This window comes from Labeo rohita, chromosome 16 (genome assembly GCF_022985175.1).
Source record: "Labeo rohita strain BAU-BD-2019 chromosome 16, IGBB_LRoh.1.0, whole genome shotgun sequence".
NCBI lineage: Eukaryota > Metazoa > Chordata > Actinopteri > Cypriniformes > Cyprinidae > Labeo > Labeo rohita.
In genome coordinates this window covers 18,048,074-18,071,373 of record NC_066884.1, presented here as the reverse complement: position 1 = coordinate 18,071,373, position 23,300 = coordinate 18,048,074, and the positions used below count along the sequence as shown (strand labels likewise).

At 35.4% G+C, this 23,300-nt stretch overlaps 2 protein-coding genes across 8 annotated transcripts; both read right to left on the bottom strand.

Moving 5' to 3' along the window:
• Positions 1-883: 883 nt before the first annotated feature.
• On the bottom strand, positions 884-3,789 carry LOC127178089 (transmembrane protein 200A). Of its 4 annotated transcripts, none has more exons than XM_051130738.1 (2): positions 3,641-3,789; positions 884-2,112 (listed from the first exon to the last, which is right to left on the bottom strand). In XM_051130738.1, exon 2 carries the CDS (start codon positions 2,106-2,108, stop codon positions 1,290-1,292), a length of 819 nt encoding a protein of 272 aa, XP_050986695.1. In that variant the 5' UTR covers positions 2,109-2,112; positions 3,641-3,789; the 3' UTR covers positions 884-1,289. The 4 variants fall into 4 exon arrangements, 3 of the variants coding, with proteins under 3 accessions (XP_050986695.1, XP_050986694.1, XP_050986696.1); XM_051130737.1 differs by having other exon boundaries at positions 3,651-3,789; XM_051130739.1 differs by having other exon boundaries at positions 884-2,109; positions 3,651-3,789.
• A 1,461-nt stretch (positions 3,790-5,250) lies between these two features.
• Positions 5,251-20,286, bottom strand: l3mbtl1b (L3MBTL histone methyl-lysine binding protein 1b). 4 transcript variants are annotated; one of them, XM_051132174.1, is made up of 21 exons: positions 19,357-19,477; positions 17,460-17,576; positions 17,170-17,359; positions 16,858-17,068; positions 16,666-16,780; positions 16,493-16,544; positions 15,154-15,248; positions 13,901-14,005; positions 13,653-13,788; positions 13,309-13,400; positions 13,064-13,215; positions 12,900-12,976; positions 12,003-12,088; positions 11,530-11,640; positions 10,473-10,587; positions 10,311-10,392; positions 9,991-10,215; positions 9,827-9,888; positions 8,688-8,833; positions 8,533-8,595; positions 5,251-6,910 (listed from the first exon to the last, which is right to left on the bottom strand). In XM_051132174.1, exons 1-21 carry the CDS (start codon positions 19,423-19,425, stop codon positions 6,782-6,784), a joined length of 2,430 nt encoding a protein of 809 aa, XP_050988131.1. In that variant the 5' UTR covers positions 19,426-19,477; the 3' UTR covers positions 5,251-6,781. The 4 variants fall into 4 exon arrangements, with proteins under 4 accessions (XP_050988131.1, XP_050988130.1, XP_050988133.1 ...); XM_051132173.1 differs by having other exon boundaries at positions 5,252-6,910; positions 10,293-10,392; positions 19,357-19,476; XM_051132176.1 differs by lacking the exon at positions 19,357-19,477 and adding an exon at positions 18,686-18,982 and having other exon boundaries at positions 5,252-6,910; positions 10,293-10,392.
• Between the last annotated feature and the right edge of the window lie 3,014 nt (positions 20,287-23,300).

Genomic DNA, 23,300 nt, shown 5'->3' with positions numbered 1-23,300 from the left:
TCGCAATTGTGACTTTTTTCTCAGAATTAAGTGATACAAACTCGCAATTGTGAGTTATTAAGTCAGAATTGCAAGACAAACTAGATATATATTTTATATATAAATTAACAATTCCGACTTGTTTTCTCAGTTGAGTTTATCTCGCAATTGTGACTTTTTTCTCAAATTATGAGTTTATATCTCGTAATTGTGACTTTTTTCTTAGAATTGTGACACAAACTTGCAATTCTGACTTTTTTCTCAGAATTAAGATACAAACACGTCATTTATAGTATATATATCACAATTCTGAGAAAAAAAAGATCGGAATTGCGAGGTTTGTATTAGGGATTTCTGAGAAAAAAAGTTGCAATTTTTTATTTTTTATGCAGTGGTAGAAACTGTCATATTTTCCATACTTCCATATTTTTGCTAGGTACCAGACAGCTGTATTGGTTTTGCAGCAGTCGCACAGTTCAGGATAAACCCAAATGAATCAAAAACTAATCAAGAGAGCATTACTCACTACTGTATGACTGCATGTGACCACTTTGTTTTGCTACTTGTCTTTCAGTCTAACAATTTAAACATGTTGAATGGAATTACGATGGTAGTAGTAGAAGCTGTTGATGTGCACACTTGTCTATTTATGTGTGTCTCACAGGTGGCCGCCTTTCATATTTGCTCTGACATTTATGTGAACTATAAAGACCAGCACTACAAACACAATGACACATAGCGCAGTCTCTATTCTTTGGGACTTGTGTGGGTGGCACCACATTAAAAAAATAGGATCATATATAATTGATTACTTAAAATTCACAAGAACAAAAATCTACAAAGCATTATGTAACTCAGAAGTTACATAATGCCTTCAGGTAATAATCAACCAATCAAACGCTACAACATTGAATGTGTTTACAAAGCAACTGTATGAAAAAGACACCGGAATCAAATGAGAATTTACTCATCTACATGAAAATCAACTATTTCTTTCAGAAAACCATAAACTAAGGTTTAACCTAATCTAAGCTCAAACCTGACAGAGATTTTAAGTTACCTTGACAAACAGGTCTGTATATTAACAAACAGACATATGTGACCAGTTTAGTACAGTTCACAAACTAATGACTCTTATGAGTTGGGTTTTTTTGGTGACTCAAAAACACAGTGTGACCAGTGAAGCCAACATGAAAATGAGTGAGTTAGCTTGAATCCATTCGAAACACTAAGCCAAATGGACATTATAACAGAAAAACACCCAAATGAACCAGAATCGAGAAATACTCAATATATATTCAGTATATTCACTATGCGGACCTTAATGAGCACAACAGATCTTTTGGCTCTTCCTTGTTCAGTGTCATTAGAGATGAATCCGCAAGATTCACTTGTGTTAGCTCCACATTTGTTACATTTTCCACTCCCATCTTGTTCCGGTAAGTCCGTTCAGGAAGAGGTGGAGGCACCGGGTCTGAGGAAGCAATCAGGCAGTCATTGACTTTAATCACAGGCAAGGCCAATCTTTCCATGTTTCTGCAATCTCGGAAGAGTGATCCAGATTCCAAGTTCACTTGACTAGAGCTACATGAGCCAGAGGACGACAAAGAACACTTTAGGGTTGCAATTCCGGCCCCGTCTTCTAAACAGTGGATGTTGAGTTCAGACAAGTCCAGTGTATGCGTGCTAGTGTTCGTTTCTGTTCGTGAGAAGCGTTTTGAATTATTCCTATGAGTTTGTACTAGCAGGATCTCCTGGTCGTCTTTACGTTGGCCTCGTTTACGACGTTCTCGGTCGCGATTTTCATAGAGAATTGTATTGGCACAAATAAAGATGAAAAGCCCCACCCCCATGATGACAGGACCAATCAGCTTCAGTTTCTCTGAAGAGGTGCGTCCAGTTGAAACATGATGTATTGTTTGTCGACGGGGCTGACTGTTCCAATAACCTCCCACAGCGACGCCGATTCCTACTATTAGCAAAACGCCAGCAAACAACAAACAGGCCCCTGGTGCAGAACGCAAATGCAGTCCACCAATCACAGGCCCTCTATGAGACCTTACGGGCGGAGTCTCCAAATCTGGGGGTGTTACAGAGACTTCTTCTGTGGGAGCATTAACCTCAGACATTCTCCTGGAAAAAAAGGCAAAAATGGACTGATGGACTGCAAATAAGCAAAAAAATCAGCCTGAAGAGGTACAAAATATTAAGGGATGATTTAAGCATGAATACAAATTGAAGTCAGTTAAAAAGTATGAAGAGTGAGACAGTTAGACAGCAACGCAACTGACACATTCAGGGACCAGAAAGGTAGTAAGAATATCGTAAAAATAGTCTATGTGACATCTGTGGTTCAACCGTAATGTTATGAAGCTATGGGAATACTTTTTGTGCACAAAAAAAAAAAAAAACTAAAATTAAAAACTATAAATAAATAAATAAAACTAAAAATGTTCATTATTTTACCAAAATAAGAGGGATCATACAAAATGCGTGTTATTTTTTTATTTAGTACTGATCTGAAAAAGATATTTCACAAAAAAGATGTTTACATATAATCAACAAGAGAAAATAATAGTTGAATTTTTAAAAATGACCATTTAAAAGTTTACATCCACTTGATTCTTAATACTGTGTTGCTACCTGAATGATCCACATCTGTGGGGTTTTGTTTGTTTAGTGATAGTTGTTCATGAATTTCTTGTTTGTCCTGAACACTTAAACTGTCCGCTGTTCTTCAGAAAAAACCTTCAGGTCCCACAAACTCTTTTGCATTTTTGTGTATTTGAATCCTTTCCAACAATGACTGTATGATTTTGAAATTCATTTTTTCACACTGAGAACAACTGAGGGACTCATATGCACCTATTACAGAAGGTTCAAACGCTCACTGATGCTCCAGAAGGAAAAACAATATATTAAGACCCGGGGGTGTAAACTTTTTAAATTTGAAATAGGGTAAATTTAACTTATTTTGTCTTCTGGGAAACATGTAAGTATTTTCTGTAGCTTCTGAAGGGCAGTACTAAATGAAAAAAATATATATATTTAGGCAAAATATGAAAAATGTACACATCTTCATTCTGTTCAAAAGTTTTCACCCCCGGTTCTTAATGCATCATGTTTCCTTCTGTAATAACCTTCTGTAATAGTTGCATATGAGTCTCTCAGTTGTCCTCAGTGTGAATAGATGGATCTTAAAATCATTCTGTCATTGTTGAAAAGGGTTGAAATACACAAAAACGCTGAAAAGCCAGAGAATTTGTGGGACCTGAAGGATTTTTCTGAAGAACAGCAGGCAGTTTAACTGTTCAGGACAAACAAAGGGACTCATGAACAACTATCACTAAACAAACAAACAAAAAAAAAAAAAAACACAGTTGTGGATCATTCAGGTAACAACATAGTATTAAGAATCAAGTGTATGTAAACTTTTGAACAGGGTCATTTTTATATAATAATAATATTGTGGACTATATGTAAACGTTTTTATGTGAAATGTCTTATTCAGGTCAGTACTAAATATAAAAATAACAGGCATTTTGTCTTATTTTGGTAAAATAATTAGCATTTTGCAGATTCAGCAAGGTGTGTGTAAACTTTTGACCTCAACTGCATACATTAAGTCCACATTAACACCATCACCTAAAGTTAAACTCACTTAAACTCACCTCAGTTGCCTCTCCTCCACTTGAAACACATAGTTTACGGTCCGTTTCAAAGACGCGCGACCGCACACTGTGCATCATCGAGTCTATTTCCCATGACGATGAGGACGCGCACATCCATCAGTCTCCATCCTCAGCAAACGCGTGTATCGTGGACGCGAGGGGAGGCGCATTTACTTTTAACCGGCCAGTGACGTGCGAGTGAGCGAGCGAGAGAGAGATAGTCTGGTTAGAGGGTCATGGGAACATGTGTGCAAGCCCGCTGGGTCCCACGGTGGGCAGAATAACCTATTCTTAGAGTCTCAAAGGACCCAGGCCCATTTCAAGCCTTTTCCTGACTGACTCAGATTGTTATTATGTATTATATCACGTTATTTAAATATATATTCATAGTCGTGAGACTTACGGTTGTGAGCTTTCATGGAAGCTCAGCCCTTAAGTTCAGAAAATTAACCATGGTTTTACTGTAGTAAAAGTGTGGTAACCATGGCTTATTGATGACCACAGTTTTACTATAAATACCAGGATTAAACGATGGTTAGTGTAGCAAAACCATGATTAATTTGTGATTACAGTAGTTTAACTATAGCTATCATGGTTTTGGGGTTTTATTTGCAGTAAAACCATGGTTAATTTTCGTAAGGGAGTACTTAAGATTCTGTATGTTATGTGCCTAATTTGTGAAGTTACCTATCTTTATTATGCAGTCAAACATACAGTGTCTGAGAGCAATATATTTATATTGTAATTTGTGACCATGGACCACAAAACTAGGTATATTTGTAGCAACAGCCAACAATACATTTTATAGGTCAAAATTATCAAGTTTTCTTTTATGCCAAAAATCATTAGGATATTAAGATCATGTTCCATGAGGATATTTAATAAATTTCCTACTGTAAATATATCAAAACTTAATTTTTAATTAGTAATATGCATTGCTAAAAACTTAATAACTTCTCAGCTTTCCTAACAAACCATACATCAATGGAAAGCTTATTTATTCTGCTTTTGGGTGATATATAAATATCAATTTAAAAAAATTGACCCTTATGACTGGTTTTGTGGCCCAGGGTCACATTTAAAAAAAAAAAAAAAATCTGGTAACACTTTACGTTGTTGTTCATTAGTTAACACGAACTAAAAATGAACAGGACTTCTGCAGCGTTTATTCATTTAGTTAGTTAATTTCAGCATTCTCTAATGCATTATTAAAATCACAAGTTGTGTTTGTTAACATTAGTAAATGCACTGTGATCAACAATAAACGACTGTATTGTTAACATTAACAAAGATTAATACACAGTGTAATAAATGTAATTCGTTGTTTGTTCATGTTAGTTAATACATTAACTAATGTTAACAAATGACACATTGTAAAGTGTTACCAAACATCTCTTAAAATTGTTTTTAATTACAAAAAATAATTGATAACTCCCTGCACTGCAAATAAGTTGACGTTTTTCTCTATGCAGTTACACACCCATATATTACACAATGGGCCAAATATGCAAGCAGAAAGTTTTAAGACAGAGAGCAAAGTTTATGGGTGTGAGAACTACGTCCTAAAAGAGCGCAAAGAGATATGTTTATTTTCGTAATTAAAAAGTCCAAACAATTTTTTTTCTCTCAAATACAGCATGTTTGCATACAACAGACACAAAAGAAAATCCACTGAGCTTCTTCATAAGCATTACCATTGAAAATTTCATTTCGGTAAAGAAAGGCATGTGGGATATGATAGAATTCTTTAAGCATCCATTAAAATGACAAGACTCCAAAAAAAAAAAAAATAATAATAATACAACAGCTTTGTTGGAAATCCTTATTTATTCTCTTTCAATCTCATTCATCCATTCGAGACTGTACGAGAAAATAAACTCAGAAACACACAATCAGTCACACAAACAAGAGTCTGCTGACAGAGACATTTAATCTACAAACACGCACACAAACCAAAGAAAACAATCAAAATCTGATGTAAACCCATCCTTGACCCTAACCACTGCAATGAGGATTCCCTAAATCTTGGTTTCAATCATCATCCAAATGCATCTGCAGATTATTTCAGTATTTTAGTTTTTGTACACCCATTTTCAATTTTTTATCCAGTTTCCAAACCTAATGCCACACGACCAAACCTCCATATGCATGTGCGTATAACAACAGCTTTGAGAAGCACTGCAAATCCAAACCAGTACATGAAAACGATGTGACTCCAACATGTAAAATCAGTTGTAGCGTAGCTGAGAATTACAGCTGTATTATACAGCAGGTCAGAGATGTACAAAAAGCTTTTTGCTCAGTGAAGGACATAACAAAATATCTTAGTACTCAGGAATGCATGTACAAGGCAAATGTCAGGGTCTCAGAGGCTTAAAATACACACACTCACACACACAACCCTCATTTCTATTCCTAACTCTATTTGCAGTGTCTACTGAGTCAGCACACTGTCCAATTCACTATACAATTTCCTCAATTTACAAATGCAATTTACAAGATCAAACATTTCATAAGTAAATACAAACTGAGACATTCAATTCCAGGTTTGCCCAGAGCAAGAATTCCCTGACATTATATGCAAGCAAACTATTATACATTTTTCTCACTCACACATGCTTGCAAAAGTGTTTCACACTCGCACACACGCACACACACAATCCTGCTGCCCTCTAGTGGTCTCAAACAGGCTCATTTGGATTATTTAGGATGTGTGTTCAATTACAAACACAGGTCTTTTTGCATTTTTACAGACAAAAAAATAAATTTCAAGTAAAAGCTCCACCATCATGCCATAATTAGCCGTCATAAAAACATAAATATTAACAATGAAAGAATCCAGTTAAGTTTTCAACAATTTAAGGTGCCTCAGTGTAGTGTACTCACCCCTCCCAGAGTCTAATACGAATCAAACGATCGATTTCAAAAGAGAATACGAGTTCTAATTTAGAGCGAGTGCAGAGATATCAAATCTATAGCTGTGATATTTCTGATCACATGAAGTTTGTTGAATTGGCTGATTCTGTCAATGTCCATCAGTCCATCATTTGTTAGTCTGCTGGACACATCGGTGGGGGCGAGAGCAACTTTCAAACATGTTGTTTGATGGAGCAGCAGTCACTGTGAGTTGTCTACTCCTCATCTGCGCTCTTCAGCATGAGGATCGAATTATAAATTTTTAAAGCAGGTCCTAGCTTGATGCTCAGAATCTTAACAATGTCTGATTGAGTAAGGAGCAGGAAGGCCTCGCCGTCAATTTGCTGTAGGGAAAGGTAAAACAAATATCTTAAGTACATATTCACTTTGTCTAAGAAAGAAGATGCTGATTAGAGCTAAATAAGTCCTACATACACTACCATTCACAAGTTTTGGAAGTTCAAAATCGGGGCACCATATCAGTCCATTATATGAAGAAAAATGTAGAAATGTTTTCCTCAAAAAACATAATTTCTTTACGACTGAAGAAAGAAAGACATGAACATCTTGGATGACAAGGGGGTGAGTAAATTGTATGTGAATCTTTATTTTAGGACTTCTCCATTAAAATGTAGTTTTTCCATCACAGGAATACAGTACATTTCAAAATATATTAAAATAGAAAACCATAATCTTAAATTGTAATATTAATTTTACACTATTACTATTTTAGTGTATTTTTGATCTTGTTGAGTATAAGAAACTTCAGCCACACTTTATTTTGAGGTCCTGTTTTTACTATTAACCAACTATTAACTATGACTTTTACCTCAATAAACTCCTAATTACTGTTTATTGATAGTTATTAAAGTAGCTTTTAAGTTCAGGTATTGGGTATGATTAAGGATTTACAGTTGTTTGTCCTGAACAGTTAAACTGCCCGTTGTTCTTCAGAAAAATCCTTCAGGTCTCACAAATTCTTTGGTATTTTAACATTTTGTGTATTTGAACCCTTTCCAACAATGACTGTATGATTTTGAGATCCATCTTTTCACACTGAGGACAACTGAGGGACTCATATGCAACTATTACAGAAGCTTCAAACGCTCACTGATTCTCCAGAAGGAAACACGATGCATTAAGATCCAGGGGGTGAAAACTTTGTGTACATTTTTCTTATTTTGCCTAAATATCATATTTTTTTCATTTAGTACTGCCCTCGTGTAAGAATCTACAGAAGATACTTACATGTTTCCCAGAAGACAATTTAACCTGATCTTCAGATTCAAAAAGTTTTCACCCCCTCAGCTCTTAATGCATCGTTTTTCCTTCTGGAGCATCAGTGAGTGTTTGAACCTTTTGCAGTAGTTGCAAATGAGTCCCTCAGTTGTCCTCAGTGTGAAAAGATGGATCTCAAAATCATACAGTCATTGTTGGAAAGGGTTGAAATACACAAAAATGCTGAAAAACCAAAGAATTTGTGAGACGTGAAGGATTTTTCTGAAGAACAGCGGGTAGTTTAACTGTTCAGGACAAACAAGGGACTCACGAACATCTATCGCTAAACAAAAAAAAAACACAGCTGTGGTTCATTCAAGTAACAACACAGCATTAACATTCAAGTGTATGTAAACTTTTGAACATGGTCATTTTTATAAATTCAACTATTATTTTCTCTTGTAGATTATGTAAACATCTTTTATGTGAAATACCTTATTGAGGTCAGTATTAAATAATTTGACTTCAATTGTATAATATGGTGAAGAATAAGGTATTAACTTGTGCATTATTAGTACTAATAAACAGTCAATATGCTAGTAATATGCATGCTAATAAGCAACTAGTTAATGAGAGAGTTGGGCCCTTTATTAAAGTGTTACTGAAACTATTTTCAAAAACTTTTGAATGGTAGTGTACAGGGAAAGGTACTTTCTGCTGATATTCAAGTGATGTTTTTTCCATTTACCTCCTTCCTAAAGGTTGCAGCATGCTCTCTGCAGCCAGGCAGCCCTCTTACAAAAGTTGCCACCTTAAAGAACAACATCAACAAAAGAGACACAATAAAAATACAAACCTCTTTAAAAGCATAAGCGATTTTTTTCCAGGATTATGAAATGTCACCTCTTCTGTGTTCCATTTGGCCACTCTCTTGGCAGTGAGGCCTAAAGCTTCAGGCAAGAGTTTGCCATGCTTTTCCCAACACAGATGAAACCTCGGTGGCTCCCATCCACAAAACACAGACTCATGCAGGAACTGCTGAAGAGAATCTACAACACAAACAGACTTCATTCATGACATGCCTTAAAAACATGTCCACAAGAAAGAAAATGCTACTAGTTGAAAATACATGTGCCAAGTGGATTCATTTTGGTTCCATATGGTGTTGAAAATTTCAACCGTATTCAAGTTTAAACGTCTTAACTCTTGTGACTGGTGTAACTATTTGTAATGTTGAATTTTTAGCATCATTACTCCAGTCACATGATCCTTCAGAAATGATTTAATATTCTGGTTTGCTGCTCAAAAACTGTTTTTATTATGTACAGCTGAGTAGAATTTTTTCAGGTTTCTCCGATGAATAAAAAGGTCAGAAAAACAGCATTTACCTGAAATAGAAATATTTTGTAATATTATAAATGTCTTTATCATCGCTTTTGATCAATTTAAAGCATCCTTGCTAAATAAAAGTATTAAATTCTATAATTTCTTTCCCTGGAAAAAATAAAAAATAAAAACACATTATACTGACTCCAAGCTTTTGACTGTTATAATGTATAATGTTACAAAAGCTTTTTATTTCAGATAAATGCTGATCTTTGGATCTTTCTATTCATCGAAGAATCCTGAACAAATATACTCAACAGTTTGAAAATGTGTCTTGAATAGCAAATCAGCATATTAAAATGATTTCTGAAGGATTATATGACACTGAAGACTGGAGTAATGATGCTGAAAATTTAGCTTTGATCACAGGAATAAATTACATTTTAAAATATATATTTAAATAGAAAGCAGTTATTTTAAATTGTGAAAATATTTCACAATATTACTGCTTTTGCTGTATTTTGGATCAAATAAATGCAGGCTTGGTGAGCAGAACTCCTCAAAAAACACTAAAAATCTTGTAATGTATTTTTCAAGGTAGAAAGTTTTTATTTTAAATCTGTTTAAATAAATTAATATATACAGACAAAAAAAAATATGGATCATCTGTAAAAGCAAATTAAGCCAAAATATTGTAAAATCTGAAAAATCTGTACCTTTCCCGTCACCTTCCTGCTTCACTTGAGGTGGCTTGACACATTTGGGAGCACTGGCAGACCTGAAGTACAGGAGGAATGAGAAAAAGATGAGGAGTGAGAGAGTGTGTGTGTGAGAGAGACAGTGAAAAAAAGTCAAACTGTATGTAACTGCTGACACTCACACAACGTGCTCACGGACTGGGCGAGCTTGTGGACAGGCGTCCGTGGTGGTGTCAGGGGGTTCAGGGGTGCTGGCGGTGGGTGTGGGAGGATGCGTCTGAGTGAGTGTTTCTGCACGCCGGTGGCGCGGGGGTCCACTGAGCGTGACCGGCCTCTCCCCGCCTAGTCTGTCCGGCACCAGCCCGTCCTTATTCAAATTCAGATCTGAGTATGGACAGCTCACTGCCCTAAAAATAGTGAAGAGACTTGTTCGCATTAAATGAACATTATGTGATGTAGTCATAGCAGTATGTGTATAACTTACGTGTAATGTGTTCCATACCGAGGTCCTCTAATGTGTCCTACTCCGTTGCATCCTGGGGTTGGGCAGCCTTGTCCTGGAGGCACTGGAGAATCTCTGGGACCTGATATAGTTACAATTACGAGTTTGATTAGAAGTCATATGTGGAAACACTGTATGTAAATGTGTAGAAGAGTATGTTACCGTTGGGTTGTTGTAGAGGATGACCTGTCTTCTGACACCAGCCTACTGGGTGCAGATCAGGGCTATCAGCATCTAGCCAATAATCATATTCATCACTCCAGCCATCAAAATGGACCTATATATACAGAAAGAGAGATTGCTAAGATAATGAACTATATTAGCATATTAAATACAATTAATTCAAATAGTTATTAATAAATAACTAATTAATTAATATTAAATATTTTTATTTTGGTTTTAATTTATACTACAAGTTTTTGAACAGTAAGATTTTCAATGTTTTTAAAGAATTCTCCTCTGCTTACCAAGCCTGCATTTATATTGATCCAAAATGCAGCAAAAGCAGTAATATTGTGAAATATTTTTACTATTTAAAATAACTGCTTTCTATTTGAATACATTTTAAAATATAATTTATTCCTGTGAGCTACATTTTCAGCATTATTATTATCTTCAGTGTCACATTATCCTTCAGAAATCATTCTAATATGCTGATTTTCTTTTCAAGAAACATTTTTTTTTCTTATTATCAATATTTAAAACTGTTTTTTTAGGATTCTTTGACAAAAGATCCAAAGATCAGCATTTATATGAAATAAAAAGCTTTTGTAACATTATACACTATACCATTCAAAAGCTTAGAGTCAGTATATATATATATATTTTTTTTTTCTTTGATTTCTATTTATCAAAGAAACCTGAAAAAATTCTACTTTCAACGTAATAATAATAATAATAATAATAATAAATGTTTATGAGCAGCAAATCAGAATATTAAAATTATTTCTAAAGGATAATGTGACTGGAGTAATGATGCTAAAAAAAATCAGCTTTGAAATCACAGGAATAAATTACATTTTAAAATATATTCAAATAGAAAAAAGTTATTTAAAATAGTAAAATATGTAAAAATTGTACTGTTTTTGCTGTACTTTGGATCAAATAAATGCAGGCTTGGTGAGCAGAAGAAATTATTATTTTTTTAATTTTACTGTTCAAAACCTTTTGACTGGTAGTGTATATTAATGATATAATACAGATATATTTGTGTGTAAACCTTGATTCTGTGGTCTTCTACATCAGAGATGGTGGTTACACGGATAAGCATGGCATTACGTTTGTCCACGGCCTCCAGTTTCATCCCAGCTTGAAAGCCATGCGGTGGTCTCTGGATGGCCAAAGATCAACGGTCATTTACAATGCAAATAACAACATGAAATACATAAAAAATAGTAAGTAATACTATCATTTTACAATGAAGTTTTTTTTTCCCAATGATGTTTTACAAAATGTTTTCAACAGTAATAAATAAAAATTGCAGAAAATATTCAATAATTAAACGCTAAATGCGTATGAAACCAGCACATTTTAACCAAATCAAATGTTTATTTTTTGTGTACATTTTATTTCCATGTTATACATGCTGACTTTTGCATCACACCAATTAACAGATCTTTAAAATGACATTTTACCAATTACAAATGATTTAACTACACCTCTCATGATTCAGTGGGGTGAATCAAACCTCACCTGTTTAAAGGCTCTTGCTGGTGCAGCCTGGGCTCCAGTTTCCTCAAGATACTTTTCCCAAGTAAAAACCTTGGGTGGCTTATAATCTAAGATACAATAATAAACAGACATTAATAAACTTATATACATTACAACCTTATAAACTTATATCCATCGCCACTGGTACGCTCTTTCAGTAGTTGTGGTCTGCTAAAAGCCTCAAAGTTTAGCTCCAACTTACCTCAACACACCTGTTGGGAAGTTTCTAGTATGCGTAAGAGTTTGAACAGCTGGTTCAGGTGTATCTAACTGTGGTAGGAACTAAACTTTGCAGGACACCGGCCCTTCAGGACCGAGTCTGGGCACCCCTGCTCAAAGGTTTTAGGACCAAAGTGGAAAGAACAAAGACGCAGGTCTTTAGGAAGTTTTATTCATCCACAGGCATCTTCCTATTCTTTTCTCCTCTTCCTATCACTGGGAAAGCAGTGAAGAGTAGTAGCTCAACCATTTTATGCCATAATGGCGTCCCCCATAGTCCAAAATATGTATAAAACGATGTGGATTTTTTAAATAACGTAAACCTTTCATGAGTTTTCTACTATATATTTCAATAGGAGACTTCATTTATGTAATATCAAGCCATCTTAATACCAAGGGTTCCTTTTAAGACCCTGCTTACATTAGTGCGTGTTTGTTTTAAAACAGCGTTTTCAAAAGTCTTAATTTTCTAGGTTTGAAAACGCCGGAGTAGTGTAAACAACAGGCATAACTGTAGTAAAAATCAAGCATTTTTAAACAAAAACATAGCCTAAGACCACGCTCATTAGTTTAAAGAAAAGAAGGAAAGAAAATTTTAATTCTGGGGCTTTCAAAATGGGGTCCAGAAGCCACAAGGGGTGAATATTACATGCATCTCACCTGCAGGTGTAGTGAGTGTTAACTCAGCCTCCTCACAGTAACCTACTGGATGAATGTATGGACTGCTGGCATCACACCTGAGCACAAACACAATGCATTTACAACATGCATTTACAGTAATCATGAAAACACTCATATGCTCAGAATTCTGTTCACTATCATACCAATAATCATATGAATCATCCCAGTTGTCAAAGTGAATGAGGAGCCGGTTGTCAACAGCAGCAGCAATGGTTGCGACGCAGATGAGTGATGGGTTTTTCCTGTCAACGGCTTCCAGCTTCATCCCCGCACGGAATCCTGACGGTGTGACCGACTAAATATGGCAGAGCACACATGGTTACAGACAGCATGATCTCCAGGAACAGAAACTAACACTGGGACATCTCTGAATATGAAATGTACATACTGTATTAAGACTCTTGAAGAGATGTTTGGGGGCCAGCTGACCCCTACAGTTCTTTACATATGTGTTCCAGTTAAACTCTCCATCTCTGCAGCCTGCAAGCAAACACATGTCAATTACAATACGATTACATTTATGTTCAATTTCAGAATAACAGCTAGTAGACTATTTTTCCACACCATTCAGTGTGAAAACTAAGTAGTTTCAACACATAAAGAAACACTGATAAAACACATCTATTGTTTTACCGAAAACAAAAATAGAGCTCTGCACAAGAGCTGCTTTGCATGTTGTATCCTTGACAACAGATTAATTCTGCAGCACTTCTTTATTAGTACAGTAAGCACCTTTTGGCAGCAATAGCTTGAGGCCAGTTTTCTCACACCAGCCTGGTGGTTTCACATCCCATGAGTCAGCATTTACCCAGAAGTCATAGCACTCAGGGTAACCGTCAAAGTGAAGCCGAATCCTGTAGCCTTGCACCTGGAACAGAAGACAGATATGTTACAATAAGCACAACTAAAAAACATATTTAGTTTTGTGCCTTAAAAGTCACATATTAAGTAAAATCACAGTAACTTTTGACCCTTTTTACCTCTGCAACGGTCAAAACGCAGAAGAGAGCAGGGTGACAGGGGTCCAATCCCTCTAACTTCATGCCAACTTTAAATCCGTTCCTGCTTTGAGGAAATGACTGGTGCTGTATTGCAAAAACACACAAATACAAAATGACTGAACTTCACATAATTCGTGATTTAAAAAAAAAAAAGTTTTCGTTCAAGTAACACAAAAATGGATTGACATCAAACTAAGAATCCTAATCAGGATTTTAAGTAGGGCTTGATTCATTTTGAGAACTCCATTTAAAAAAAATCCCCTATTGCATTTTGCCCGTGTCCACTAACTGTCAAAATACCAGAAGTAGCGCAGCTCACAGATAAGAATCCATGAAATGCATTATTAGACCGGTTTCTAAGGCTGCATTATATTAAACCCATTTAACAATAATAAAGCATAATTGTGAATTCACAAACACTACAATTTAATTCAATAAACATATGCGATGCAGGTTTTTTACGTATGTACATCAGAGGGGCTTTGTTCACAATAAACGCTGCTCCACACAAACAGTTATCATGTACATGTGTGGAGCTTTTCAAACTCCATCTCTGCATATTGCTGTGAGTTTGGGCTTATTATAACATTCACCTGAGAATGCAACGTGCGCTATTTCATCAGATTTGTAAGGTAAATCATTTATAAACCTATGCAAACACAGGAGAATACATCAATATTTATCTCAATATGCTAACTGTTCATCGCCATTTCAAAATAAAAATGTAAACCCTCATTTTAAATTTACACGTTTTATGTCCACATATACAAGAAATTACATTGGCTGTAGCATTTCTGTAATAAAGAAGTAGCTAAAAATGAATGATTAAGTGGACATTCAAATTAAATGTTATTTAGCCAATATTAAACATGGATTAGATCAGTAAAGTGTAAACACAATTGGCCATTGGCACCCTCTACAGGCATTTGTTCTAATGCATAATGTACGTTAGTTCTGTTGTTCATAATACATTATGTGTTTTCACAGTTTTGTTCAATAAAGCCATACGATTACTTGCTTTTAATACTTTATTTGAACCAATTATTATTGCTATTATATATGTATTTTAAAGGCTATTGTTTGCTTAGGTATATTTTTATTACCTCAAAAAAAAAAAAAGTATTATAACTACCTGATTACTCAATTAATTGTCAGAATAATTGACTGATTACTCGATTACCAAAATAATCATTAATGATCAAAAAACACAAGGTATATATGCTGTGTCCCACCTCCTTAAAAAGTTTCATGGGAGCGGCAACGGCTCTCTCCTCCTCCAGGTATGCTGACCAACTCCAGTTTTTCTTCTTAACAAGAGGTGCTGTCACTATGGACACAGAATCAAACAAAGACAATTCATATTACTTAAAGCATTTAAAGGAGAAGTCCACTTCCAGAACAACAATTTACAAATAATGTACTCACCCCCTTGTCATCCAAGATGTTCATGTCTTTCTTTCTTCAGTCATAAAGAAATTATGTTCTTTGAGGAAAACATTTCAGGATTTTTCTCCATATAAAGGACTGATACGGTGCCCTGATTTTAAACTTCCAAAATGCAGTTTAAATGCAGCTTCAAACGATCCCAAATGCGGTTGTAAATGATCCCAGCCAAGAAAGAAGGGTCTTACGTAACGTAACGATCAGTTATTTTAAGACTGTAAGATTGTTTCGCTAGATAAGACCCTTCTTCCTCGGCTGGGATCATTTACAACTGCATTTGGGATCGTTTGAAGCCGCATTTAAACTGCATTTTGGAAGTTCAAAATCGGGGCACCATATCAGTCCATTATATGGAGAAAAACGCAGAAATGTTTTCCTCGAAAAACATAATTTCTTTACGACTGTAGAAAGGCATGAACATCTTGGATGACAAGGGGATGAGTACATTATATTTAAATCATTGTTTTGGAAGTGGACTTCTTTAAAGTGATTATACATTTGAAAAATCATTATAATTGATAATACACAGAATAAAGGAGAATCTGAAACTGAGTGAAAGCAAGACAAAATCTAGCCATATAAATTGAGATGCAGCAATATAAAAATGAAGCCGAAAATTATTTTCATGTTATAGCTGATAACAGATGAATTGCCAGTATTACAATTCTTTACTGTTTTGTCTAAAAAAAAAAAAAAAAAAAAAAAAAAAGGCTAAAAGACTAAAAACTAAAATCAGTTGTTTAAACGCTACAGCTGAATTAATGCATCACAACATCATAATGTACAGTATGTACAGGATATTCATTTTAAGATTACATGAAGATTACATTTAACTATGTTATTAAATAATTCATGTTTTTAAAGATTAACTTACTAAGAATTAATTACATGATTGCCAGGTGTAAATGTTTCGCTTAAATTAAAAACACTGGAAATGAGCAGTACAGTTACATATCAGAGGACACATATCCAATATATTAAGTTAAAAAACTCTCTTTAAACAGAATCCCTAACACTGGCTGATAACTAATTTGGCACCAATAAATTGTGCAATACAAGATATGAGACACTGTCTGGCCAGAGTGTGTGTTTCTGCACGTGTGTAAGGCATAAATGAAAATGACCAACCTAGTCTAGCAACTTTAGCTGCTCGTCTTCCCTTTGAGGATTTAACCTTCTCCTGAAAAAGGAAAAAAAATAAACTAACATTGAGCAATACACTAAATCCCACTTTAGGACATTTCATTAATGTTGAAATCGCTTTCATTTGTTTGAGTTAGGTGTGTGTTTGTGTACCTTACCTCTTCCTCCTCTATGTTGTCCTCCTCTTCATCTCCAGATTCCATAAACATCTTTTTCTTCTTTCTCACACGTTTACCTAAACGCTCTCCTTCGACAGCCTCAGCTGGGGTTGACCTGCACACACACACTCAAACTTAATACACCATAAACAGGGCAAAAGGCAGATCTCAGTGAACACCAAAAACATGTACCTGCCACTGGAGGGCTGTACGCAAGAAGCGCTGCAAAATTTGCCTTGTACAAAGGATTCGCGTGAACCAGAGAGACCACATGACCTGCAGTTTGCAGTCGCCTCAGTCATGGGAACAATCGCATTGGGCACTGTACTCACACTGGGGCTTTCCACAGCAATGGGGCTCTTAGTGTTGTTTGCCCCTGCCTGCTTGTGAGGGTCAGTGGAAACTAAAAAAAAAAACAGTTCTCTGAGTTCTCAAAAACGAAATTACAGGACAAATAATTCCTCTATTTAGTAAGAAAATGTTTAAGTTACTTAAGTTACTCACCCACAGTACTTGTCGGATGCTCTGTATTCGACTGGGGCTTTGCAGTCTGATTTGAAGTTTTGTTTTGCTCAAGAGAATGACTATTGTTGGTGCTTGTAGTTTGAGACTGTGGGCTTGTAAGCTCCGCCTCTTTAACTTTGGGCTCCACCTCTGTGACGATCTCCAGGGTGCCAAACTCAGTCATCCGAAACTAAAAACAAACCAGATATTGGGATTTTTCATCAGCACATTCCAGTCAAATACGTCCCTTACATCACTCTTTATGTATTAAATACATTAAATATTTGTACCCGAATATCACTGCCAGGCAACGTGGCTATGCCGTCTTTCCAGTCAAGGGCGCTCATCATGTCAAAATCGGCTCCTGTGGCAGGACCATCACTCGTAGATGTCTCTGCCATCTTTACCTATGAAATGCAGGTCAAAAGAGAAAAATATACTGTTACAAGCGTCTTAAATTTTACCAAACTACAAACAGTGTTGGGAAAGTTACTAATGCAATAGGTTACAGATTACAAGTTACTCTATTTAAAATCTAATAAGTATTGTAACTATTTCAATTACTTTATTAAGGTAATGTTACAGAGTACATTTGATTACTTTTCCAAGTATTTCTAAACTGTTTGAAACATTTAAAGCAGGCAGTACACAAGGTAGTACTCAACACTGATTACAGTCAGACTTTTTAAAAATCCTTCCTCACTTGAATTAGAATTATAATAATTGCTCTCACATATATTTAGATTTTCAAGACCTAAATATAAATAATAATAATAAAATAAATTGACCCTAGACTGCAAAACTAGCCATAACGGTCAATTTTTGGAAATTGAGATTTATACATCATCTGAAGGCTAAATAAATAAGCTTTCCATTAAGGACAGGACAATATTTGTCCGAGATACAACTATTTGAATATCTGGAATCTGAGGGTGCAAAAAAATCTAAATATTGAGAAAATCAGCTTTAAAGTTATACAAATTAAGTTCTTAGCAATGCATATCACTACTCAAAAATTAAGCCATCCCTGGTGAAAAAAACAGCATATGCTGGTAGGTAGGTTTTGATGCTGGTTTAAGCTGGTCCTTTGCTGGTTCATGCTGGTCCTTGACCAGCAACATGACCAGCAAAGGACCAGCATAAACCAGCATCAAAACATACCTACCAGCATATGCTGGTTTTTTCACCAGGGGTGATATATTTACGGTAGGACATTTACAAAATATCTTCATGGAACATGATCTTTACTTAATATCTTGATGATTTTTGGCATTAAAGAAAAATCGATAATTTTGACCCACACAATATATTGTTGGCTATTGCTACAAATATACCCGTGCTACCAGTGTCACAAATATCGTTTATCGGTTTATTTGAATGCTTGTTTTGTTAATGTTTTAAATTATTTTAAGTCTTGAGGATTTTATTGAGGCCCGTAAGTTCATTTCAGGACCAAAAACTCTACTGTGAGCGAAACGGAAAACTTAAAACGCAAAATAATGTGAGAATAACATACAAAATCTTGATCTCCATAACGTTCTGATACAAAAATGACTTGAGTTGTGGAAAACCGATCATTGTCCTCTGATGTCAGACTTAATCATAATCACTTCCATCTGGCAACGGTAGAAGAAATTCACCGAGACGTTTTTAAATAGGTAGATCCGCACACATTGTTTTAGTACACAAAGACGGTCGTTTTCAGTATTCCAATATATCAATTTCGTTTCGAAAACTGTGTTTTGACTGCGGCTGATAAACGCCCGCAACTTACGAAACAGCTGCGCGGCGTTTGCAGTTCCAGCCATTTCCAATAGAGGGCGACCGCTGCTCGCAGTACGGATTGCACCAAGCACTTAAACCAGAACCAAAATATGTATTTCTACATAGTTACGATGTCAATTATTGTAGGCTAGCTATGTATACAGACTCTCACAGACACACTTGAACTACTTTAACGCTTATTAACGCAGGAAAGCGATTAGAAGTAAAGTTAGACGAACAAGTTCAGCTTTTCCTTGTTTTAAAAGAATCTCGTTAAATCCGTCTTTTAAAAGCGAGCGGATACTTGAGAATGCAAGTTAAAACGCACATATCCCCAGCGAGTTTGTTTTTAAAGAATGAAGACTTTAGTTAAGCACATTATCATTGGTATACAGTGGGTAATAGTGTAATAACGTTCCTGACCTGCCGTTTATCATAAATCAAAATTTCATCAAAACCCCAGAGTGTACAGTAACGCAGCTTCGCAGACATCACCTAAAAGCCCGTCTGCTTTACTACAGATGTTTGTTTGGATATTTCAAGTGATGCCGGAATTTATTCTTAGCATAAATAAAGTGCAATGCGTGAGCGCCCATTATTAGCATTCGACTGACAAACAAAATGGCGGAGCATAGCAAAGGGCCGCCGACACGTTTAAAGTATGTAAATTATAACAGTTGTCTGGTCTGATTCACGTCGTTCCGACCTTCAACCAACACGGGAAGCCCAAGTGTACAACTTGTTTTATTAAAACGCAATGTTTTCCCCTTCGTCAACAAACTCCTTACTTTCCCCTTGTCACGGAATGTCGTTAGCCCGACTGATAGCCCCGGCTAGCTGTAACATTAGCAGGGCATCCTACAATAAACCAAATCAACAGTTTCACATGCTTATCCGAGAGAAAAACATTTCCCGAGGCACTTTGAATGACTTGCCATTCATCCGTGTATAAAAATAACAACTCGGCTGCGCGCAGACCTGAGCAAATAACAAATTGCATGCTTTTAATTTCTTCTGCACAAACTTGTCACTTCTATTTATCTTTACGGTTTTTAAACCTCGTTGAAAATAGCCGCAATGGTTGAAAAGTGTTAAACAAGAAACGCACTCTGTGTTAGTATCGTTGTTTACTGCGTGGGTGACGACATTAACGTCATATTTATTGATAAACGTGCAACTCACCTCGTTTCTCTCTTAACTCTTATTTAGAGCTGGATGGTGGCGTTATTGCGCATGCGCGGGTTGATATGTGTCTGTCCAACTTGTGCAGCCCAGATAAACTTCGTCGCAACGTACATGTGTGAATGATGCTCCTAATGTAACAAAGACACTCACTGAGCCCTGGTGTGTCCTTACACGACCGCAAAACTCGTTTCATAGATGCTTGTTGCTCTACAACAATATAAGGCCTTAATAATACAGATAAGGAAAATGGTTTGGATTCTGCTTAGGTTTTCCACGCACTTTAAACAAGGAGAGAAAACCCTCTGGTGTTCAAACGGGGTCGCCATTGGTTCAGTCTTTAAAGTGCGTAAACATTGAAACGTGCTGTTTACCGAGTGGGATTTGAATGTATTTTCAGTTTACACTAGTGGTGATCTTGTCTGATTTGATTTCCTGTAACTATCACGTGTTCAGCATTTCTCCGCAAATCTCTTTCGAAGAGCACGTGTTTGGTCACATACAGTAAACAACGAAAGGCAGAGCTTATTAATAAAATAACACCGCGTCAAGTTGCCAACTTGTAAACTTCTTAATGTTTAAATACAATGTTTTGACAGCCGCATTGTCGCAGGAGTAACGAAATGGACAACAGAGAAGATACCACAAGATGGCGCTGTGAGCTTAAAAGTGCTGTCTCAGTCTTTTTCAGAGGTTAGCACGTTGTTTGCAAAGTAGGTTTGAACCAAATTTAGGCAGCCTAGCATTATAAAACATGATAAAAATGGCGTTGAAACACCGCAAGGTAGTCGCAAATGATAAATTTCTGTGGTCTGTGGATGACAACCGTGTGCTACTTCGTGACCCAGATGCTACTTCGTGATTCAGGTCTTGGTGTAGAGTAGGAGAGAGTGGGGTAAGATGAGCCATTTTTTACTTATGTGGTCTTCAAGATAAGGGAAAATGAGGCAGAAGTACAATTAAAGCATGTAAAGTAACTTCAGGTTGTTTTCTATCATTTACAGTTTTTTGTGATGTGTCTATGACAAAGGGTTCTAAAATTACGGGGGTTTATATTAAAAAAAGTGTTCCTGTGGGTCAATTTTGCCCCAGGTTAGGGGTAAGTTGAGCTGAGTCAGAGGGTAAGATGCACCATCTTGGTAAAAACTAACCATCTGACTGAATCTGATTTTAACCTATGTGACATTTAAAAGATAATTTACCTCATTTAAAAACTAGCTTAATAATTTACTTTTACAAACAGTCGTATTTCTTTTCTGGAAGCTTGGTTAAAATTAAACCAATTAAATTAAGTTTCATTTTCAATCTTTAAATGTTTGCATTATTAAAACAATATGATGGACACCAACGTTTTAACCATCCCAAAAACTAAACAGATAGTTTGAGTTAAATTAAAACTGAATTAGAATGAAGGAATAAATGTCATTGAAACTAATAAAAATGGTATATTTTTTGCAATGTCGAACAGGGCATTAGGGACTACAGGTGGAAAGATCTTTATGATTATAATGTGGTGAAAAGCATCTGGTTCTCAGGGAAGGATTTGGTGCACTTGTGCACTATCCATATTAAATAAACTACAAATATGTATATACATGATAAACTAAACCAGTTGTGTAGTTTCACATTAAAATATCGGTTTATACTTCTGAGATTTAACTTACCTTCAGGGCCTTATGGTGAGATACGTTAAAGTGCTGGCTCAACTTACCCCACAGCATTTGGCTCACTTTGCCCCATAGCTGGCATTTTGGGAAAAAATCACTAGGCTAACATTTAGCTAAATGATTTGCATGGTTTTATATGTTGCTAAATCACCTATATGCATCATAAATATTTTTCGACCTGAATAAATTTGCTTTGATGGTTCAGCCATTACATCTGTTATGCTAAAATGTTACTTTGACAAGCCAAAAAGAGTAAACGGGTGCCTTTCACTCCTCCCATGTGTTTCTCCTTTTCACAGTCTGGCAGAAATCATGTCTGATTCCAAAAACATGATCACATCACAATAAAAGTGTACAGCTGCCAAGATACATGGGGTGGGTCAACATACCCACTGGTTCAACTTACCCCATTCTCCCCTACAGCACTTGTGCACAACTCTGAATTGTGAGCATGTATCTATTTGATGCATGAAGTAAAAATATTAACTAAGACATGGACCTTTCATAATAAATCATACTTCATAACACCCCTAGTTAAAATAAATACACTAAAATGTATTTGAAATACACTACCGTTCAAAAGTTTGGGGTCAGTAAGACTTGTAATAGTCTTTAAAGAAGTTATATTTATTTTATTTGATTAAAAATATAGAAAAGTAATATTGCAAAATGTTTTTACAATATAAAATAATGTTTTTTATTTTAACATACTTTAAAATAGAATTTATTCCTGTGATGAAAAGCTGAAATTTTATCAGCTGTTACTCCAGTCTTAAGTGTCACATGATCCTTCAGAAATCATTCTAATATGCGGATTTATTATTAGAATGATCAATGTTGGATAATATCAACAGTTGTGCTGCCATATATTTTTTGGAACCTGTGATTTTTTTTTTTTTTTTTTTTTTTTCCTTCAGGATTCTTTCATGAATAACAAGTTTAAAAAGTACAGTGTTTATTCAAAATATAAATATTTTATAACAATGTAAATTATTTATTATTAACTTTTAATAAACTTTTAATTATTAACTTAATACATCCTTGGTGAATAAAAGTATTAATTTCTTAAAAAAAAAAAAAAAGAAACAATAAAAATGTACTGACCCCAAACTTTTGAACGGTAGTGTACATTTATGTCATGCTAAATATACTACTAATACATTTACATATTACGCACTTAATAAAAATATCCCTTTAGTATACTAAACTGGTTTATTTAAAGTCTGCTAAAGTGGAATTAATTTTGTACTTAATGCACTTTAATTGTTCGGAAGTAGTGCTGAAGTGCAACTAAAGATATTTAGCATTTAAAGACCGATATTATTTAAATATCACACAATCCTCATCAACAGTGACATTAAAACATATTTTTGGCTTAATATTAAGAAATGTGCATTGTGCACTAGTATCAATCTCAAGCGATATGTAAGTACATAGACTTGAATTATACTTAGTATAAAATAAATGCATTTTAAATCAATTATTTTTTTTACTTGGGACCGCATTTGCTTGAAATAA

What these genes read in the sequence shown, in the direction of transcription:
- LOC127178089 (XM_051130738.1), bottom strand. Translation starts at nt 2,108, where the DNA reads ATGTCTGAGGTTAATGCTCCCACAGAAGAAGTCTCTGTAACACCCCCA.
- l3mbtl1b (XM_051132173.1), bottom strand. Translation starts at nt 19,425, where the DNA reads ATGTCTGCGAAGCTGCGTTACTGTACACTCTGGGGTTTTGATGAAATT. An exon ending in GCATCCGACAAGTACTGTGG is followed by an intron (nt 17,069 to 17,169) that starts GTGAGTAACTTA and finishes TTTTTTTTTTAG; the next exon opens with TTTCCACTGACCCTCACAAG. An exon ending in AGCTAAAGTTGCTAGACTAG is followed by an intron (nt 15,249 to 16,492) that starts GTTGGTCATTTT and finishes CTGTGTCCATAG; the next exon opens with TGACAGCACCTCTTGTTAAG.